General features: G+C 42.5%; 1 protein-coding gene across 1 annotated transcript in view; it reads left to right on the forward strand.

The window, feature by feature from the left end:
* Nucleotides 1-22951, forward strand: part of NEK11 (NIMA related kinase 11) — a 146642-nt gene that overhangs the window by 9266 nt on the left and 114425 nt on the right. The window contains exon 2 of the mRNA XM_060248876.1: nt 32-272. Coding sequence (XP_060104859.1) covers nt 103-272 — 170 coding nt within the window. The 5' untranslated portion in view covers nt 32-102. The remainder of the gene's footprint in view (nt 1-31; nt 273-22951) is intronic.

The following is a 22951-nucleotide window of genomic DNA, read 5'->3' on the forward strand; positions in this document are numbered from 1 at the left end:
TAAATTTTGTCCCCTCTCTCTCTTTTTGTAGTTGCTTTGGGATTAAAGGAGCCTTTGGTCTTCAGTATATAAATATAACAGAACGCTGTGCTGCATGGAGAAATGTTGAGATTCCAGGAAGTTGTCAGGCATGGCCCTTCTTTCACATCCATTTCTACCTGCTCAAAGGCATTGATTGCAGGACGATATACTATTCAGCAGAAACTTGGCCGGGGAAGCTTTGGAACTGTCTACTTGGTTTCAGACAAAAAAGCAAAAGAAGAAGAACAGTTGTAAGTAATCTGCTGGTCTGTCTTATTTGTTTAAGGTCTTTGTTTTCATAGGGAAATGATGGATCACAACAGAGTGATGTTTGTCTGTACCTAACATTTAACCTGTTTTTGCTTGGGCTGATGTAGACCTAATATCGATATAAGGCCCTCTAGTTTTTTCCGGCTTTCCCCATCATTTTCTTCTACTCTCTCTCAAACTCTTTTGTTCTTTCTAGTAAGTTCTTTCCTTTGTTGTTTCAGCCTGACCATTCCCCAAAAAGTTAAAATTTATTCTTTTTTAGATTTAGTTTTGGGTGTCTTCTAGCTCATACCTAACAACACTTTAGAGCAAGCCTCTGATTGGCAGGTAGTAACTACTGCAGCCAATGAAAGCAAGGAAAAATCCCCTTACTGAAAATTTTAGCTGGTATAAGACTTGACTGGCAATAGAGAATTGACTGGGTATAGAATTACAGAGTCAGTTGGCTCCATAATGTCAAATGTAACATTTCTTGTTTTTTAGAAAATGCTGTGCCTTCTAAGTCCTACTTTTGTTGTACAGGAAACCCTTTATGGCAGGAGTGCCAAATGTCCGGCCCACGGGCCAGAACCAGCCCACCCAGGGCTTTAATCTGGTCTATGGGGCTCTTTTGTCCCCCTCCCCCATGCTCCTCCTTTGAAACTCCGAGGCTGCCGAAGTTATCTGCTCTTTCTGCCTTGTCTTTCCAAGCTACAGCAGGAAACAGAGCTGCAAAGAAAATTTGGAAAGGATTTTCCCTTAAGGTTTCTCTGCCCAGTTAGATAGGGCCCAGAGACCTTAATGGAAAATTCGATCCATGTTTTCCTTGCAACTTTATCTGTGCTGCAATGTGTTTCAGTGGAGTGGAGATCAGTTACACTTTTCAGTGTTCCTATAGCCAGCTGAAGCTTATGTTTCCTGGAATTGTGTCCTTGCAAATAAAAGGTTGATGCTTTGAGCCAGTTTGTCTCTTGCTGAATGGACCTGGGAACTGGTGCCTAATGAGTACTATAACCTGGGAACCCACAGCTGAAGGGGGATATTACACTGGAGAGCCATTGTCAATCTGAGTAGACTCCATGAGAAGCTTGCAATGCCATTTCATTGTTTACTCAGGCTCAGAGCATTTTATATTTTTAGTTTCTGCTGTGATCCTTGTGCTTTTTCTTGATGTTTTATTTCAAAAATTGCATTGCCAAACCCATCTATTACCCCACCTTTCAAGTTTAAACAAAATATTGCAAGAGTTTTAAACATGTTTGTATTTTAAGTTAAAACATAATATCTTTAATTGTGTTTGTCTGTGTCCTTTATAAAGTTTATATCTCCACTACCTCACATTACATTTTATGACACACCTGACCTGGCCCCACAAAGTCCCATTTGTATCAGATCTGGTCCTCCTAATAAATGATTTTGACACAATAAAGTTTATGGTATTTCAGGAATTCTACCTCTCCTGAAGCCCAGTTCCTTTAACCATGGGCTTGCAGTTGAGCAGTGAAGCACTTGGGGGAGCCAGTGTATCACTCACACCACAGTAAAGTAACTGCAGTGCTGCAACAGCATTTGCCAAAACTGTTATTTAACCTCAGCTGCACATTTGACAGTGGATCTTTTAACACCCTGTCATCATTATTTACAGCAGACGTGAATGAAGTTTAGGAAAAATAGGAATCTAACTATGAACATAGCAGAAGGTATGAACAGTCCGTTTCTGCACTAATATGACAAGCATTTTAGCATTTCTCTTAACATGTCTATTTTAAGCCAAGGCTGTCTCAGTTCACAAAACTAGTTATCAAACCAGCACTGACAAAAGCTTAGATTAGTTGTGGGTCATAAAGCATTTTGCTGCTCAGTTCCCAGCAATGCTAAGGGAGGCTCCTTCTGCCTGGAATCATTTGTGCTTCCTGGCTGCTGAAATGCAGAGCTATGTCTTCTTATGTATTGTTTGCCTCTTCCAGCAGTGTCTGAATTTACTGTGTTATGAAGCAGGCACAGGGCCACTGGTGCCACACTCTGCCAAGTCTCACTCTCACTAACTTCCTCTGACTTCTGATCCACCTTCATGAAAATGTACTTAGCTATTTGATGTGAGAAAGTAACATCGTATGTAACTTCTTATAATTTTAATAACTAATAATATAGGGCATAGCTTTAGATCCCCATTTTGATCTGTTGTGCAGTGCTTTGTTGCCTTACTTTAGATCAGTTGCTCTGGATTGGACCAGTGGTCCTTCGAGTCAGGCATCCTGTTTCAAATAGTGGAGATCTAGTATGCGCTCTTTGTTGTTGGTCCCCCAGGACAATTTGGTTGGCAGTTGTGTGAAACAGAATGCTGGACTAGAGGGAACCATTGGTTTGAACCAGCAGGGCTCTTCTTTTCTTCTAGTTGCGCCCAGAAGGCCTATAAGTTTGTCATGAAGTCCCTCTCTTCCCGTGTTCTTGCCTCTCCCCAGATATCCCAGCATTGGTATTCCCAGAGTAATTATCTCTGAACATGTAGTCCTCATTGCTAGTGGCTATTGATGGACTGGCCATCAATGAAACAAAGCAGGAGTCAAGTGGCACCTTTAAGACCAACAAAGTTTTCTTCAGAATATAAGCTTTTGTGTGCTAGAAGCACACTTCATCAGACAATAGTATGACATGGCAAGCAGTCCTAAATATAGAGAAAGTGGGCAGTGAGTTAGTATGGAAATGTTTTTTAGCAGATTAAAAGAATCACAAATTGGGGTCTGGTATTTGTTAGTTTGCGATAACTGGGTATTATAATGAAGGGTATTATAAGTTGTTATATTATAACAATGTTATATTGTTATATTATAACAATGAAGGGTATTATAAGTAGAAATAGCAGATTGATGTCCATGTACTAAACCCATTAAGTATCCTGGGTGTGAAGTGCAGTAAATGAGAGTCTGTTGTAATGTTAAAAGGGTTAAGGTATCCCCTGTGCAAGCACCAGTTATTTCCGACACTGGGGTGACGTTGCTTTCACAACGTTTTCATGGCAGACTTTTTTTACGGGGTGAATTTGTCTAATCACATTTTAAAGCCAACTAGACTTGTGGCCATCACCATGTTCCACAAACCAATTTCTCTTTGAGTGGAGAAGCGCGTCCTACAGTATCATTTTCAATGGATTTAGAAGGGCATAGCTCAGTTTAAGTCAATGGACTTAAAAAGATTGAACTCTGCCTAGGGTTACATTGTCGCATTATTATTTATCTTCTTGTATGAAAAAGACTTGAGGACTTCAATTTCATCAGTTAAATAAGATTATAGATATGAAAGCTATCTATGTCTGTGGAACAAGTTTATGTTTCAGTGAATAACATTTCTTTAGTAGATTATTTTCCTCCTGCTAGATGCAGAGCTTTATTCAAGTTGTCTGTTATTGGTTACAGCTGTTGCTGTGAAGCATCTCTTAAAATGAAAGTGGAGTTTATTAGGTATAGCATTGTTTTTTACAATGTATAGATACATTACATTTAAAGCCACATAGTTATTCTGCATTCATGGTTAACCATAGACTTTGGGAAAAGAGCTGTTGGAGAGTTGCTGGTGATCAGAGAACAAAGAGGCATCATAAGAACATAAGAACGGTGAATTTTCTATGCTGGTGTTGTATACTGAGTTTCTCTATTGGTCTCCTGCTTTCTGATTTTCTTTCTGTGCTTTCCCTAGTACACTACTTCTTATTGCCCACTTTCCTTCCTCTTTAGCTACTGGACAGCACAGAATGAGGGCTGGCTTAAAGGATCTCACCAGCTGCTACTTGCTGGCTGATTGTCAATTCAATTGTCAGTTTAGGCAGAACAACTAAAAGGCAACTGCAGGTCGTCTGACCCCTGATGGACTTCCAGTCAGGCAGCTGGTATGGGGTGGGAAGTAGACGCTGAGCAGCTCCTTGGGATACTTTTATTGCTGCACAATCACATGACATTTTGCTTCCTTCCATTTCACAACGCTGAGACATTGCTCTGGAATCTCTGCCACACGCTGGTATGAAGAAACCAGAGGTTTCCCCCTCTGACTTGTGCATATTGTATACAGCCTATTAGGCTTCCCAACCCCCCTGCCCTGGCGGGGGACCCCCGGATTTGCAGCCTCCTCCCCCGCTCTCAAAAAATCTGGAAGGGGGAGTGGCGGGGAGAGAGAACATACCTGTAGGCATCATGTTGTTGTAGAGCTTCTGATCCGTTTTTAAAATGTGTCCCTTTAAGGCTGCACAGGAAACAGGAAGGGCTTCATGGGAAAGGGTCAGTAACAGTTTCCATGGAGAACGGCCCCTCCCTTTCTTTTCCTGTGCAGCCTTGCTTTCGTTTTCACAGCAAGCAAAGTTCTGCTGGAAGAAGACCAAGTAAGTATTTGTGTGTGTGAGAGAGGGAGGGGGCAGGGAGGGGGGATTCCCTGGTATGGAGGCCCTCCCCCCCCTTTAGAAAGCGTGGGGGGGAGGGAAATGTGTACTAGGCACTCTATTATTCCCTATGGAGAACGATTCCCATAGGGAATAATAGGGAATTGATCCGTGGGTATTGGGGGCTCGGGGGGGGCTATTTTTTGAGGTAGAGGCACCAGATTTTTAGTATAGCATCTAGTGCCTCTCCCCAAAATACCCCCCAAGTTTCAAAACGATTGGACCAGAGGGTCCAATTCTATGAGCCCCAAAGATGGTGCCCCTATCCTTAATTATTTCCTATGGAAGAAAGTCATTTAAAAAGGTGTGCTGTCCCTTTAAATGTGATGGCCAGAACTCCCTTGGAGTTCAATTATGCTTGTCACATCCTTGTTCCTGGCTACACCCCCAATGTCTCCTGGCTCCACCCCCAACGTCTCCTGGCTCCACCCCCAAAGTCCCCAGATTTTTCTTTAATTGGACTTGGCAACCCTACAGCCTTAAGTCTGAAGACATGTTTTTTAAACATTAGTTAAAACTGCATTTCTGGCTTCTCTGGACCTTTCTTTGCAAGTTTTGTCAGATGAACTATACTGGTACTTTGCAAATAGTAAGCACGCAGCCAGGCCTGGCTCACCCACTAGGCAAACTAGGCACATGCCTAGGGCGCCGGGAGGGAGGGGGAGCCAAATTGGGCTCCCCCTCCGCCCATGACAAATGCCTAGTTTGCCTGCCTCTCTCTCTCCCCTCCGCTGCTGCACTTTTCCTTCCTTCCTTCCTTCCCTCCCTGCCCGCCCCCCATTGCTGCTGCCACATTTTTCCTTCCCTCCCTGCCCACCCCCAATTGCCACTGCCGCTCTTTTCCTTCCCTTCCCTTCCTTCCCTCCCCCCTGATCACCACCACTGCTACTGCACTTTTCCTTCCCTTCCCGTCCCCCCATCGCTGCTGCCGCACTTTTCCTTCCCTCCCTGCCCACCCCCAATTGCCACTGCCGCTCTTTTCCTTCCCTTCCCTTCCTTCCCGCCCCCCTGATCACCACCACTGCTACTGCACTTTTCCTTCCCTTCCCGTCCCCCCATCGCTGCTGCCACACTTTTCCTTCCCTTCCCTTTCTTCTCGACTCCCCCACCATCGCCACCACTGCCGCACTTCTCCTTCCCTTCCCTTTCTTTCTGCCCTACCCCCCAGTCACCGCCACACCTTTCCTTTCCTCAGGGCCGGCCCTAGCCCTTGTTGCGTATCCCCATGTCTGCCACATACTCATGAGTAGGCGCAGCCGTGGGCTACTCACAAGTAAGCAGCAGGCCTGGTGACAGGCCTGGTGACTGGGGCGGAGCTCTGCTGCCTAGGGCTCCAGAAGGGCTAGGGCCGGCCCTGCATGCAGCCACCAAGACAGAGACAGTAATTCCGGGACCTTGAGGAAAATTCCATGAAGGCCCCTCAGACTTGCTCCCCCTGCTGCCAAGGCCAGCCCCCAAGCAAGAAGTGGCCTCTGCAGCTGCTCCAAGGCAGGCAGGAGCAAGGAGCTGCCACTTCCTAGACTACCTACTAAAAACAAGCAAGTGGGTGGGTGCTTTGAACAGCTGGGCAGGCCCAATGAGGAGCTGTTGCTGCTGCCCGCCTCCGGAAAACAGGCACGCACATGCAATGAGCAGTTGCCGCTGGGGAACAAGCAGGTAGGTGTCGGGAGTAGTTACCACCCTGATTTAGGCTTCCCAGGTCCCAGTGGGGGATTCCCCAGTTTTACAGGCTTCCTCCCGCCCCCAGCCGGATGGCTGGTGGGGGGAAGCCCTGCCCCCACAGTCATCATGTACCTGTAGAGCTCCAGCAGGTTTAGAAATCTGCAAACAGGTCTGTTTCAAAATGTGTGTGTTTGTGTACCTTTAAAGTTGAGCAGGAAGTACTTCATGGGAAGGGTCAGAAACACAGTGCCTCGGTATGTTTTCCTTTCGTTTCAGAGCAACTAAGTGTGTGTGTGTGTGTGAGAGAGAGAGAACGAGAGGGAGAGCAGCGTAGCCCCTGTTCTTTTCAGATGTCGTTGTGGAGGAACCAGACCCAGTAAGTGTGTGTGTGTGAGAGAGAGAGAGGGTTGCCAATCCCCAGGTTTGGAGGCCCTCCTTCCCTGCTTTAGGGTCATCAGAAAGCAGGGGGGGGCGGGGAGGGGAGGGAAATGTCTACTGAGCAATTATTCCCTATGGAGAACGATTCCCATAGGGAATAATGGGGAATCAATCTGTGGGTATTGGGGGCTCTGGAGGGGGCTGTTTTTTGAGGTAGAGGCACCAAATTTTCAGTATAGCATCTAGTGCCTCTCCCCAACCCCCCCCCCCCCCAATTTTCAAAACGATTGGACCTGGGGGTCCAATTCTATGAGCCCCAAAAGAAGGTGACCCTATCTTTCATTATTTCCTATGGAAGGAAGGCATTTAAAAAGGTGTGCTGTCCCTTTAAATGTGATGGCCAGAACTCCCTTGGAGTTCAATTATACTTGTCACACCCTTGCTCCTGGCTCCGCCCCCAATGTCTCCTGGCTCCACCCCCAATTGGACTTAGCAACCCTACCCTGATTAGATGGTCCAAGTTCTGCAGGAACCTCCCCTCTTCCTTTGCCTTCACTGGAGGTGGGGGGGGGGCAGAGGACCCTTTATGGGTCTGCTTTTGGTTCCTAGTCTGCCCAGTTCACTGAATGCTGCACTTTAGGGCTTTATTGCATTCTCCCTCCCAAAAGTCTTTTAAAATCATTTTTTAAAAAATCATCTAGGCTTAAAAATAGTTCTGGTCATCAGTAATTGGGTTGGTCCTAATAAAAGATATTTTATTCTTGTGTGTTCTTGGCACAACCCCGATATTCAGCATGCTCACACAGCCTTCAATTCAAGAAACATAGAAACAGCTCTTAGAGACTGCTCCTTCCAATATCATTGTGAAATCAAGCAGAAGAACTACACCCAGCTTTAAGCTCATGTGAAACTTATTTATTCTCTCCATGGAGCTGTAGTTCTGAGGCACAAGTAGGAATACCTAACATTTTTGGCATTCTTATAATGATATCCTAAGCAGTAACTCTGCTTTGGATGGCACTATTACAAACTACAATTCCCAGAATTCTGTGTTGTGAGGAGACATGACAGAAAAACCAATTTAAGACCGATCTGAGTTTGTAGTATAGGTAAGCTATTTGTCTCCCTTATATTAAGTAGGGGCTTCCAACACAAACTTGTCAAATCACTATTGCCTAGAAGTCCTGAGAGTTTCCTACCTCTTTTTAAAAAGGGCAGTTCTCCAATTAGTACTCTCTATCTGTATTATTTATTAGTTATGATGGTTCAGTATCATTGTGCTATTGAATAGTGGTCACTGAAAAGACATTGCTGTCATCTCTGGGTAACGAAAGTCCCAATCAGTCGCATAAAAAGCTTTTGAGTTAAATCTTACTGTTCTATAGGCATGCACGACCAAGCAACAGAAGTACACAGCAGGCAGTAGGGACTTCAACTCCATAAATATTCAAGAAGTGTTAATATGTCCCCTTGGTGGAAGGCGCATGCTGAGAGGCGCCAAGCACCCAGCACCGTTCCTGCATGTGGTAATAGTGGGGTGTCAGCACAACTTCTGCCTCTGACTTGCATTATACCATTAATCCCGACTCATGCTAGGATTCCTTGGAAACTGGGCACTCACCTGAATAATTTATTATATGTCTCTTAATTATTTATGCCTTCTTATTACAACTGAAATGAAATCTAAAGGTGGAAGGCGCCCTGTAACTTATGAATATCCGAGAGACAATCAGTGGATTTCTGTGTAGTTAAATCCTTGTGTTTGCTGCCTGTTTTGTTTCTCTGAAGGTATTCCAAAGAAAACATTCTGCCGAAACTGAATCGATTAATACAATAACAAATTACTCACTGCTGGTCGCACTGCATTTGTTCATCTATTCATGCTGGTTTCATTTTCTTTGGCACCATTTTGCCTGAAAATAAAATCATATATGATATAGAAAGAAAAGATGAGAGACCAAAGGAGGAGTAAAGAGACTGTTGAGGTCACCATGTAATTTTCTGAACCAATGTTATACTCTTGCTAAAGGATGGGCAAGAAAGCCCTTTCTGATAAAAATTTCTTCTTGGTTTCAAACGTGAAATGTCTTTCTTGATAAGCTGTCTCAGCCTTTCAGGATTAGGCTTTTGGGGAAGAGAATGTGTTTTTGTTTTGTCATTGCTGTTGTCAAGAGAAAATGAATTGAATTCACCCAGCTAGAGTTATGACAAAGGTGACTTGCACGATTCACATATTTTGATTCTGAGTTGGTGAAGTCTGACTTTGTTATATACTGAAAAACTTGAATGAAACGGTCCTCAGATGAACTCCAGAATTACCTTATCAAAGAATACATGGGGGCTCTTCTTTACAAATACTTCCCCAAGTGACAGAGTTTGAAAAGACACTGACTGATTTCGCTCTAGACTTTTAATCCTGGTTTAGCTCTGTCCGCAAGATGACATTCTACATTAAAATCATAGAGTCATAGAGTTGGTTTTTCTGATTCTATTATTCTAGTGTAGAATGACATTCTACACTAGAATAACAGAATCAGAAAAAACAACTTTGGGGACAGAGTTAAACCAGGATTAAAGGTCTAGTGTGAAATTTGTGTTTAGAATGGGCCTTAACATCCCACATATGTGAGACTTGGACAATGTCTGTTATTGAGCAAATGAAAGAAAAACCATTGAAGGTGGACACATGCAAGTTATTGTGGGAGTGAGCAGATCTACACAGATCCTGTGAATGAAGAGGCCCTTTTAGATGTGCTAAGCATGGAGATTGAATGCATACTGGGTGGGAAGCATGATGCAGCCCCGTGTCCTGCCCTGACCATGCATATTCCATCTGCTATTGAGGACGAATCCAGCAGTCTTGTGGACTCTGTATTCACAATCAGGGAACCTGCACAGACACATGAACATATGCAGTTTGTATGGGCATTGAGACGAGTCTGTTCTCACAGGAGACTCAGTGTGTCTGTTAGTGGCAGACATTGTTGCCACAATGACATACCTGTAACCCAGCTTTGTTCAGTCTATATCTGACTGTGAAGAATGGCTGATAATACTAACACAGAAGGAAATGCATGGAACGAAGACCTTGGAGTTGCTTAATAAGTCTTTTAACTCTAATTGTCTTAATGGAGCAGAGAGTCATACAAATACCATTAAAAATACTCTGTCCAGAGTAATATTTTATTACTCTTTCCAAAACTGAGGGGGCACAAAATTACCATTTTTGTTTTATTTTAAAAGAACCATCCTTTTATTAGCACCCAAAAGCTCTTGCCCTAATAGTGACCCTTTGGAGAAGTAGAGCTTCATGAAAAAAATGGATTTCAGACTGTATAGATTAAATGTTATTTATTTTGATGCTCTTTTTAAAATTTTCCTTGGGCAAAATATTGAACATCAAATTTGTTTCCCTCCCCTTGCTTTTCTTCTGTTGTCTTTCAAACTATTTCTCTGCTGGAATAATTTTAGAAATCAGAAAGGGTATCTGAATAAGTCCATCTCTTTTGCAGTGGATTCTTCTGCTAAGAGATGAAATTGCTGCAGTTCAAGGGCTTAGGGCCTCTGGTTGCCTGGCAGGGTCTTGAGCTGTGGCAGCCAATGTTCCCTCTAAGCTGAGTTAGCGTGAACTAGCTCACAGATTTTTAGCCGCCAGCTCACACATTTTTGTCTTAGGAAGGATGACCCCAGAGCACACCAATTTATGCAATAGCTCACAACTTTAATTCCAGTAGCTCACAACTTTAAAGCCAGCAGCTCACAAAGTAGAATTTTTGCTCACAAGACTCTGCAGTTTAGAGGGAACATTGGTGGCAGACTATGTGTTTGTGGCCAGATTGTGCAGCCAGGTCACAAGCAGTGAAATGGCAAGGGTGGGGAAGCTAGGGAGTGGGGATTAGATCAGGCTGTGCACAGTGCATTGCTGGCGCTGTGGCTGCATTAAGCAAGGGTCTCCAGCAATCCATGTGATTTGATAATGTCATCATACTGGCTGCTGGAGAATGCTGGGCAGCTGCAGCAATGTCTGTTCATTTTTAATCCCACTCTTCTTCTAATGAGCTCAGGGTGATAGACATGGCCCCAAACCCCCCATATTATTCTCACAATAAACCTGTGTGGGAGGTCAGGCAGAAAGAGAACAATTGACCACAAGTGCCTAGTGATTTTCATGGCAGAGCAGGGATTCAGACTAAAGTATCCCATATCCTGCTTCAGCACTGACCTCCAGACAATGTAGCATTTCAGCTGACCAGCATAGTCTACTGTGCCCTTGGTTGCCTATAAATCTGACAGCTGTCTAGCAGAGTACTCTGCCTCTCCCCTCCTCTTTATACTCCACAGCTGGCATGGATTCTGGACATGTCTGCAGTCTTCTGCATGAGTGGGTGTGATTGTGGCCTTTGATGACTTTTAGAAATGTATTTCTTTTCCAACTGTGACCCACATTCTGTACACATGTATGTTCAGTCTTTGATTTGATTGTTCTGGACAGCTAAAAGAAATCAGTTCTTCTTTGTAGGCTCTATGCAGTCCTATATATGGGACTGTGCTTGTGCAGCCTTCTTAAGTGGTAGTAGAACACAAGTTGCTCTCACCCACACCCATTAATGGTTCTTGCTACCTTGAGGTCATGCCAAGTTCTTCTGTGTTTTTGAAAACTGGCTTGGAAGTTATTTCAAGATTATTTACTATTGCAGCCCTTTTAATATATAAGCCAACATTATCTAAGCCACAGGTGTCAAACTCATTTGTTATGAGGACTGAATATGACATAAATGAGACCCTGTCGGGCTGGGCCATGTGTGTACTAAGATTAGGTAGCAGAAATATAAACTTTATAAAGGACACAGATTAACACAATTAAAGATTTTTTGAAAAAAACTTAAAACATCCTTAAAACATTAGCACTCAGTCTTAAAGGTGCTTTCTTGGTATTTCTCCCAAGGGATTCAGGGAACTGGGGAAAGGAAGCGCTGGCTCTTTCCTTCCTTCTCCAGGGGACCAGGAGGGGGAGGAGCCTCAGCCAATAGAAGGAAGAGAGGCTTGGCTCAGTAACTCTGTTGTGTGATTGAACAAACTTTGCAAAGCAAGCTGTTATGTGGAAGAAAGCAAGAGAGAGGGAGAAGGAAGCAGATGGCAGCCAGTTGCTTGGGGGCCTGATAGGAGCCCTCCAGAGGCCTGATTTGGTCCCTGGGCCGCATGTTTGACACCCCTGATCTAAGCCATCACAAAGTGGGTTGTACTTTTTGAGACAGAGAACCTCAGTGAGTGTCCTTTAATAAGCGTTGGTTTTAAAGCTCTAAATTAGCGAGTTAATACTACTTGGATTTAGAAATTTCATTCAGATTACTATTTAAAAACAAATAATATAATGTTAAATTCTAATCTATTTCTTGGATGGCAATATGTAATGAGGGGAATATAATAGAGTATCAATTTGTTAAAAAAAAATTCAACATGGCTTGCTTCAAATTCACAGGCTCATCAACTGCCTGCCTGCATGTGCATTTCTCTTTCCTTTCCATAGTTTGTTGTAACCGTACATTAGAATTATGTCTACATAGGTGTTAGCACAGTTAGAACCAATCAGCAGTGCAGTCCAAAGCAGAGGTTACCAGGGCTTTTTTTGAGCAGGAATGCACAGAAACGCAGTTCTGGCTAGCTTTGCATTGGAGGTGTGGTCTAATATGTAAATGAGTTCATGCTGGGCATTTCCGGAGGGGGGGAGCCCTGTGTGAAACAGTGGTGATGTCAGGGGGTGAGGACTAATATGTAGAGTTGCTGCTGGGCTTTTCCTACAAAACAAGCCCTGGAGGTTACACTTTTTAAAACTCATTGACTTCAACAGACTTAGATGGGTTTCACTCTGCTAAGGAATGCTATACAAAATAATGGTTTGCAGACCCATTTCAAGTTACGGTTTGCAGACAATATCGGCTAGCTTTAACAGTAATTTAACCCAGGTGCAGAACTCAGGTGTGTTAACAGCAAATCCTGGAAGGGAAGGGGAATTTATATGAGAAGAGCATGAGAGTTAGGATCCTGTACACCAGTGGTGCATTTTCAGTCTCCAGACCGTCCTAGATCTTCATGAAATATAGTTCTCCAAAGTACTGTAAACATGTTCTTTAGCTCTTGACACCTAAGCCCCCAGAGTAAAGTTTGTTTTTTGCTGAAAATAGAAGTGATTAACATATGTGACAGTTAAACAGGATTATTCAGCTTGGAAAGGGAAGCAAGTTTAATAGTGGCTCTCAGATGACATGGCTCTGGACAGTAGATGGCAGTGATGCAACATCAAGAATGGTCTCCAGCGATTGCTATACATGTCATATTCTCTTCTAATAATTATTTCTTGAGTCTGCAGGAATTTCTGTATTTTAATTAAACTGTAAATATTTAAGTTTCACTTTAAAGGGGAAAGGGGCTTTATAATAATCAAAGTATTTATAATTTTCCTTTGAGAAAAGTACAAGTGGGCTTAAGATACACTCTTTAAAAGGAAGACTTTTTATCTTCATTACTAATGTTTGTTCAGATAATTCAGCATCCATGCCTTTCTAGCTGTAATATTAAACACTTTTCTCCTGCTGCTGAGATTACTTCCTTGTGCTCAAATGCAAACTTCATGAACAGCTTACTAGAAAAATAAAATATTTCCGAAGTAATATAGATAGGTTTATTTCATTTTTATCCCACCCTTCCTCCAAGGAGTTTAGGGCAACCTACATGGTTCTCTCTTCCTACATTTTATCTTCATGAAAACCCTGTGACTTAAAAGGGAGAGTGTGACTAGTTTAAATGATGGGGCAGCACACGGATTAGAATCCAAGTCTCCCCCATTCTGGTCCAAGACTCTAACCACTACACAACTGTGTTTCTCTTCAGTGGCTCAGGATGGAAGATGGAGGCAGCAGTGAGAGCACAATGAGGGGGGGGGGTGCCATCACAGCAATGCTACAGTGTCACCTCTACTTTCATAACCAGAAATGACATCACACCAATGCTCTAGCAATCAGAATCCCTATGAGAAAACCATAGAGATCAGAGAGACTGCTAGACCATTGCAGTGATTCCTTGCCATCATTTCCAGGTATATGACTCTGGAAGGGATATTGTGGTGACATCTAGACCTGCCCCCAAAACTTCCCTGGGTTGCTAGCCTAATGATAACTACATCTACTAAAAACATTACAGATATTAATGTTTACTGCCCATACTGGAACAACCTCCTTTTCTGTAGGGAACCACACAGCCACAAACTTTGGCAAATGTCGCAAGAAAGAGAATTCCAGCACTAAAGAGCAATTGTCATTATTGTGTTCGTTTAAATTCAATGTGTCATAGCTATGGTATACCTTAGAAGCATTTTCAGCTGAGTGTAAAAATTGATATTTGGTGTTGAGGCAGCAGAGGTGGAGGTGGAAACAATATACAAAATCAAAGCCTTTTAGGACTTGACAGCATATTGAATCAGAGCTTGAAAGTTACTGGTAGTCTGCTCGGACCAGGATGAATTGATTTAAATTACAAATTCCCACAATTATTGCAATATTTCCTAAATCATTATTTCCTAAATTATTTCAGTATTTTCTAAATCCTTAATATTTCCTAAAGCAACTTTGGGATTCTGGCACAGTGTTGGTGGGCACAACTACAAAAGGCTTTTGAGTAAAAACTACAAAAGGTCTCGAGGAGGTAGAGTCAGTCACAAATTGACTGCCACAAGGGGTGGAGCCATGCATTGAACAACATTGAACGCATTGAACAACTGTATGCAACCTTAGAAGTTTCTTAAATATTTAACATTTTTGAAAATGATATACAATACTTATTTTAAGTGTGTCTTACATAGGGTTGCCAGATCTCTTTGTCTTGCTGGTGGGTGGATCTGGGGGGTGTTCCAGGAGTGGGTGGGGATCTGTCACCCAGAAATAACATCATTGCACTCCCTACCAGGCTCCCAGCCCCTCCTTTTCCCTTGTAAGCAAGCCAGAGCACACGACAGTTTGTTTAAAAGTAAAGGAGAAATTGATAGAGCCAGGAACTGTGACATCAGAGGACAAAAGGCTCTTGCCTCAAGTAGAATACTACAACCAGAAAGGGGGAAATAACTCCCCACAGTGGAGGGGAAGGCAAGAGTGTCTACCCCTCCTCCAGTAACAGTTGCCATCTCAATGACACTGTCCTTTAGCTATGTGACTGCTGGGATTGTCAAGCCCTCCCCCTCCCATTTAAAAAGTTTTATTAATACTTTGGCTTTTCACTCAACTGGGGATGAATGACTATAAGAATTAAAGAACTCCAGAGCAACTCCATTCTCCTTCTCATCCCCACCCCAGTCCCTTTCCTTCCTTCTCTGCCTGCTTTGACTTCTGTATGACTACCATTATGTGGCATAGATGCCTCCATGTAAAGAAGCAGCATTCCTGCTCCTCCCTTCTCAAAGTCTTGACAACCACCAAGGAGCACACAACTGCACCAGTGATTAACCACCCAGAAAAAAATACAAAAGGAAGTCAACAGAGAAGTGTGATGTCCGGTTGTTGGGACATTGCATGGGGACGTTACTGTTTGGGGGTGAGGTTTTCCCTGGTAACCAGCTGGCCAGAGGTGGGAAGAAGCCCCCAAAACTGGGAGATTCCCTGCCCGGATCTGGAGAATGGCAACCCTACAACCTGTGGCTCTGCTGCTGCTTTTCCATGTTCATTTTGGCTCTCGTCTGCCTCTTTTTTGTGTCATGTAAGTACTCTGCCTTGTCCTGTGCCCAGAAAAGTAAACAATCTCAGCTTGAAGGAAGGGCAGGTAATATCTATTGAGTAGATCAGGAGTAAAAGGCCACCCAGATGGACCACTGGGTGACATCTTCAGTGATGTGCCAGTCTCTGGACTCCAGCACTGAACCATCATGTAAGTACAGGAGTGAATATTTTCCTTTCTATTCTTTCTTTTGCAAAGACAAGAAGTTTTTCATAAGAGGATCAGTTATAAGACATTACATGTTCAGATGATTCTCAAACTGGAAAAAAAACTATTTTAAAAAGAGAACCTTAGAGCTGAAACATAACATATATAAAAACTCTGATTTAATTTTTAGGAAATTAAGAATTTATTTAAAAACACTGCGTTTTTTTGCTCAGTCTAGTATAGGAATGCCATCTCAGCAGGCCACCAGAATAGAAGATGGACCATTTTAGGTAGCACTACTTGTGCTTGCTTAAGGAATCTGTTTTGAAATGTGGCTAGTATTGGGTAGCACAAATAGCCCATGTTGCTATTTATTTATGCTTAGGCTGGTATAGATTTTCCTTCCAATACATATCAGTGTTGTTGCCGGAAGATGCTTTACTACAAGCAGCTACTTAGAATGAACTAAAACTGGACTGACTCTTCCCAAAAATATTCATGATTAAAAGCAGTCATAGAATTTTCCCTGATGTAACACTGTGAATGCATTAAAGTCCATCACTTTGTTATGTCCGAGAACAGCTGCAGCCACTTCTCACCACAGTATGTCAATCTGTAAACACCCAGTTTATAGGCTATAAAATGACTTTTATGCATAATGGTTTTGCATATATAACAGTATTTTGCAGAAGAGAGTAAACAGCTTATAATTAGTGTTAAAGTGACAGATTTATGACTAGACTGATGCTTGTTAATAAAAATAAATTACTAGCAGCCTCCTTAGTGAAAACAAGTAAAGAAGTGATGTTTCTCACATGACAGTTAGCCAACTGAGCTGTGATATTTAATAACATGTCTGATGAACAATATTTTTAGATAGGTGTATACTTAAAAATAATATATTGAAGAAACATTCTCATTTACTTTTTTACATTTTTGGCACTTTTCCTATTTTGCATCTCTCGTGATTCACTTTGATGTAATGCAGTGTCCACTAGCTTTAAGTAGTATAAAGATTTTTTCAAATTGTCCCTTCTTTTAGAACTCCAATTTATTAGAGATCAGGAATGTGTCTTAAATTTCCGGAGGCATACATTTTTCCTCTGTATGCTTAAAGACAGACATCGGATTAGATCCAGCACAAAATTTCCATGTGCTAGAAAATTCTGGTTTATTATATCTGCTCAACTGTGAATATGCTGACTGGTCTTAGATTTATTAGGCTTCTCACAAAGATCATCCTCACCTGGATAGCCCAGGATATGTGAGTCTCATCAGATCACAGAAGCTAAGCAGGGTGGGCCTTGATTAGTATTTGGATTCAAAATTAGCAAGGAATACCAGTGTCACTATGCAGAGACAGGTAATGGCAAACCATCTCTGTTCATCTCTTGTCTTGAAAACCCTTGCAGGGGTGTTGAACTCATCTTTTTTGATGACTGGATCTGACATAAATGGGAGACTTTGTTGGGCTGGGGCATGTGTGCTGTAAAATGTAATGCCAGGTAGCAAAGGTTAAAACTTTATAAAGGATACAGATTGGAATGATGGGCCCTGAGAGTGGAATGAGGGCCCCCAGAGTGGAATTCTAATCCCAGAATGCCACTGCTACTCCTGTGGACTGTCATTTCACTCTGCACCATATCATTTCAGTTCCAGAACACAGATTCTATTGCTAGGGACCATCATTCCATTCTGGGGGCTGTCATTCCAGACCCAGAGCATTGGTTCCATTGCTAGAAATGCTTCTTTGCGAGCCCAGAAGGAGTTCCTGCCAAACCAGGCAGAGGGAGCTGAGAACTTCAAAGCCTGGGAGCTTTGAAGGGTGAGGACAAGTGGGTGGGGGAGGGGGGAGAAAAGAGCTGTGGGCCAGATTAAAGCCCTGGTGGGCCAGTTCTGACCCACGGGCCATAAATTTGGCATCTCTGTCCTACAGGGTTGCCGTTAGTCTGCTACAAATTGATGGTCCTTTCCACCACCAGCAGCTCCTAATTTGTGAAACAGAAATAATATTTACCTCAGGAAGTTGTTGAAAGGATGAATAAAGATTATATTTGAAAAGCGCAGTGTGCTTTTATAGGAGTCTTTTTGTGCCTTGAAGACTGGAAAATTATTGTGACATGAGCATTCGTAGGCAAAAGCACAATTAATTAGATGCCTTGTAAATGATGATTAGTAAATATGGCATCATATTTATTATGGTCAAACAAATGAACACTGAAACAGGGTAGGGGGATGGTGGTAGCAATTCATTGGATTCTTAGCTGGATACTATCTTGTAGAAGGTAGTGGCTACATCAAAATATGTGCTGATAACCTGTTATTTTTCCCATGTGATATTTTTAATATCTGAAGATGCATTCTCATGGAAAAATTTGTGACAGAGACTATGCTGGTTTTCTGATTGCCAACTGGGACTCTTCCAGAAGGCTCTGACCATGAGAACTGGAAGGGATATGGTACCTGGCTTCTTGTCCATGTAGCTGAATGTCCCAGTTACCTTTCCTTCAATCTGAAGAAAGTTACAGGGAGGGAATCCCCTAACTAGTAAAGTCAGAGACACAACAGAAATAGTCAAAGCTTTTATTCAGCAATATCAACAGTAGAAGGAATTCTCACAACATCACAGAGGAACTGGATAGTCAACACTTTATGATTGTGAAGTACTTTTTGTCTGTCTACATTTGAAAGCTCCATGACAGACTGAGTTACAAACGTGACAGCTTTCCCTATCACTGTATATTTATAGCAGATATTCCTGCACTTGTTCCACTGCTATCTGTCATGAATTCCAGAAAGGCGTAAGTGTCCTGGGAGGATAAAGGAGGCAACCCCAGAGAGCAATAAGTAGCTCCATACTGACCAATGCTGCTTCTGTAAACCCTGTTCACAGCCTGCCTAGCACTGGGGTACTGATACTAGGGAAAATCTCTGTCTTGCTACATGCTGCAGTGCTACTTGGATAGCTGTGGAGAGGTGGTGGTGGTGAATGCATAGCAGCTGCACTGGTCAGTATCCATGACCAGATGGTCATTGAGAGGATGCCATCATCTGGATTATTCTTCATTCCATGTTTCCCAACACAGTATTCTCCCTTTGGGTGTGAATAGTCATCTGAATTGATCGTCTCCTACTTGATGTCTAGATTTAGGATTCTGCTGTTGGCAGAGATGGTTCAGCCAGTGAGAGAAACTGTGTTGTAATGTTGTCTGCAGATACTGTTTGTTCTGGTGCCATGTTCTCTGGCTCTGATCTTGGAAGGAAGGGTAAGTCAACGAGGACTACCAGCAGATAGAGCTGAGTGCTTGGTATTCTCCAACAAAGGTCTCTATTTTCCTTTGGGCAGGGTGGGAGTGCCCCTGCCTTCGGCAGTTTGGGTTTCCCTGAATACTAACTACACACTTACCCAGTGGTCTTTTTGCAGGGGCCATTGCTACTACTGGTTTTGCCTAAAGGAAGCATACATTTCCTCATATTCCAGGGAGGGGCACATTGTATTCAGGAGTATTTGAGTGTTGTGCACATATTGAACTTCCTAGAGCAATGGGACAGAGTAGACTCAAGAGCCATTCTTTAAGTGATCCCTTCTATGTCTGTGTGAGATGCCTTGGTTTTGTGGCTATATTGAACAGTAGTTGAGTTGAGATTGCTGATGGATTAGTGTAAATGCGGTCCATCAGCAGAATACATGTAAAGGTTATAAGAAAATAAGTGAACAAAATTCTAGTTCAGTGGCACCAACAAAGTTATATTCAAGGTATAAGCTTTCATATGCCTGAAGATATCTGAAGATGTGCCCATGCACATGAAAGCATATGCCTTGAAGATATACCTTGAATATATAAGAGAACATTATATATATAATTATTATATTATTATAATTATTATATTAAATAATATATTATTATATTATTATATATATGTGATGTTCAGTGTTCTATTCTTGTGCAAAGTCTCCCCTCCCTAAATCTTTGTTCTCTTGTATACTTACAGTTCTCTAGACTTGGGAGCGGAGTGTGTAAGCCAAAATGTCCTCAAAAGAGGTTGAGGAATTGACAGGTGGTAACCTTTGGCTTAAAAAGGATCTAGAATCTATGTATACAGGATTCCACCTCAAGAAATTATTGTTAAATTTACCCAGGACACTAATTAAGTAAAACAATCATGAATTTATTACAGAAAAATATAGAACACACATACAAGGTAATGAATACATACAACACACATACATGCATAGAGGTAACATAAGGATGGACAAATAGGGTGATAATTACCGATCATAGTCTTCAAGGAAGGCTCCAATGGCAACAAATGAGGACTAGGGGGAAGGGACCCTCAACTGATCAGGAATCGGGGATGTATCTAAACAGGAGGAATGGGGTACTGCTAGATGCACACCTGTGGGGAGATGGGGCTGTGGTTATAAGGACTATCTTGAGCCTTTAGGGGATGGGAGGTACAGGGGCGGATGACAGGTGGTCAGCTGGTACATGACCTCAGAAAAAGGGGAGGCTCCACAATGACCATAAGGGCTGGACTTATGAGGTAGCCAATAGCCAGTTTATTGGGGGCACCTGATTGGATGCCCATACCTGGCCAATGAGCTGACCTGGCCCTGGTTACCTGATTGGACTTCCAGGTAACAATGGGCCAAAGGGGGAGGCTCCAGGATGACCATTAAGGGAAAGAATGGGTGAAATTATTGGGGTGGAAGTGATTGAAAAGCTATCAAAACTTATCTAAAAGGTGACAATAGAGGGCCAGATTGCTACCTAAGGTAACACCCGATCTATACAAAGACACTTGGCTCTAGATGAAGATGTTCTTCCTCTTCTTCATTCCTCTACTGGCACCATCCTTTGTCTTGGGTTCCGTTGGACAAAGGCTTAGGCAGTTTGACAGGATCCATGCCTAAGATAAGCTTGATTGGCTTATGCATGGGTGACATCTGTTGAGTATGTGAGCCTCCCGCTTCACTGTAATGGAGTCTGGCACTGCAGGAATATAGCTGTTGATATTAGCCTTTCCATATGGATTCTATGGTCAAGGCTGGAAACCGCTTGCCTGGACAGTTCCTGGCGGCGCAGCTCTTCTGCTGCAACAGCCGAGATGGTGATTGCGCGGAGCGACTGGAAACCCATCTGTTCTCCTGGTTAGCACTCTTCCAGAGACACGGAGTGCTGCTGCAACGTTGTGGCTGTTAGTACTCACATAAGTCCATGACAGTCTGGTAGACAAAACCCACGTTTTCCTGGCAGATGTGTGTGAGTTGAGTCTTCAGGCACCCTGGCAACCAAGCGGGTGACTACGATGCTCTGAAATTAGGGGTCTTTTTCTCACAAGTGATGTATCTGTATGCTATGCTTTTGGATAAGTGAGCTGCTGAAGCTTTAGTGAATGAATTGATTAATCTGACATAGTAGCCACTGGTCTGAAAGGTAGAGGCCATCTGAGGCTCTTCACTGATTCCATTGGGTATACTTACTTAGTTTTGCTGGTGTAATATTATGCTGACTGTAAGTGAGTTGTTTTTTTTTGACCAAGCATAGGATGCTGACAAAGTTTTGCTCCTCCCACACTACACTCAGCTGGTATTAGCCTGTTGTTTGCCAATAATATGGAATGTTGGCACCATTTCGCTGCAGCGGCATAGCATTGGGTTTTGCAGGGGCCAGGACAATTTAGAAGTGGTCCAATACCATCCAAGTGTGCTTAACTCAGAAACAGCATAGTGCAACCCAACTGCAGTGTGCTGTCATCAACTTACTTAATCAAAAGTGGGGGAAATAATTTCTACTCACCTCTCCCATATAAATCTCCATAATACTGTTTTCTTTTAAATGAGGAAGTAGTTCTTCATAGTAAACAGAATTCATCATTTGTGTCGCTGGAATTTTTTCCCTTCTCTGTTAATGCATCAGTCTCTGAAATTTATAGCCTATGCCCTCAAACACCCCCTGATGATTAATCACCTTACCTAAGCAAGGCCAGCTGCAATCTGTTTTTAAATGGACTTTCTGTTCCTACATATTGATTGGCAATCATGTAGCCAATTTACATTTGAGTTGGCAGTTAATTTATTATTTTCACAACATTCTACACTTTGAATTTTTGAACACTGTCAAATAACTTGTCACTGTTCCCACACTATTAACATAAATCCTTTCTCCGAGCCAACCTGTTAACATTCAAGAGAAAGAGAAACTCTCAGAAATGTTTAAAATAGCAGCAATGCTCTTCATGGTTTTGCCAGGAGTTTCTATACCAAAGTATATTTTGTTTTCCTTGAGTCTCTTACAGGGCATATGCTCCAGGTCAAGGAGAACTGCTTTGCATCAATTGCTTTTGAAAGATTCTGTATTGTCCATTTTTTTTAAATCTATCAGGGTATTCTGCCTAGATATCCTTCATAGCAAAAATCATTGATGATATTAATAGGAATTATATGGATTTTGAGATAGGGCATTTCCAGGCAACTCTGATTATATGGACTTGTCTTCATAGACTAGTTAGCTATATGGTTCAGTCCACACTGGTCTCTATCCAGTCACCATTGCTGACCAGCAACCCAGTGTGCATTTCAGGAGAGGTAGTTTTTCTGTGTCTTCCAGGAGGGAAATTGGCTAAATTATATATTTTCCCAGGACATGCTTCTAATGATGTATTACAGTGTCCAAAGAGGCATGGTAGTGTGTTGCAAAATGCACTGAAGACCTAGAAAGGCCTTCAGTTTTTGACACCCCTATATAAAGATGTGATAGCATGTTAACTTGTCTACATGACTATGGTTTCAGGTCTACATGTTCGATCACACCAGCCGTGTTGTACGTGCAAGTGACAGTTTCATTTAAGCCCCAAAAATACTTTGCTGCAAATATGGGCTGTCTGATTAAACAATTCATTCTTATTATTTTCAAGGACTGTATCTTCTGTACCTTGTTTAAATAAACCAAACAAATGAATCTGGGCAAGAGTGCTGCGTGCTTCCTTGAGTGAAAGACCTCCTTGGCAGAGTTTGCTGCAGAGCAATATAACTTGACATTCATTTTCTCTTCCTGGGACATTAGCATACGCTGTGCACAGTTTACTTAGCCTGAGGCTGGGGCAGATGCAGTGGACTGCTAGTATAGGCCAGCTGCCAATTATCTTCTGAGAATATTCTCTTGGAGGGTTTTTCTGCTTTTTATTTCTTTGTCTTCTAATATTAGTTTAGTTCGATCTCTGAATTGTGTTACAGTAGTTGGCCATCAGTTTGGGATACAGAGAGCTGTTGATAATAATCTACACCAGGGGTGGCCAAACTTGCTT

Source organism: Heteronotia binoei, chromosome 10 (assembly GCF_032191835.1).
Source record: "Heteronotia binoei isolate CCM8104 ecotype False Entrance Well chromosome 10, APGP_CSIRO_Hbin_v1, whole genome shotgun sequence".
NCBI lineage: Eukaryota > Metazoa > Chordata > Lepidosauria > Squamata > Gekkonidae > Heteronotia > Heteronotia binoei.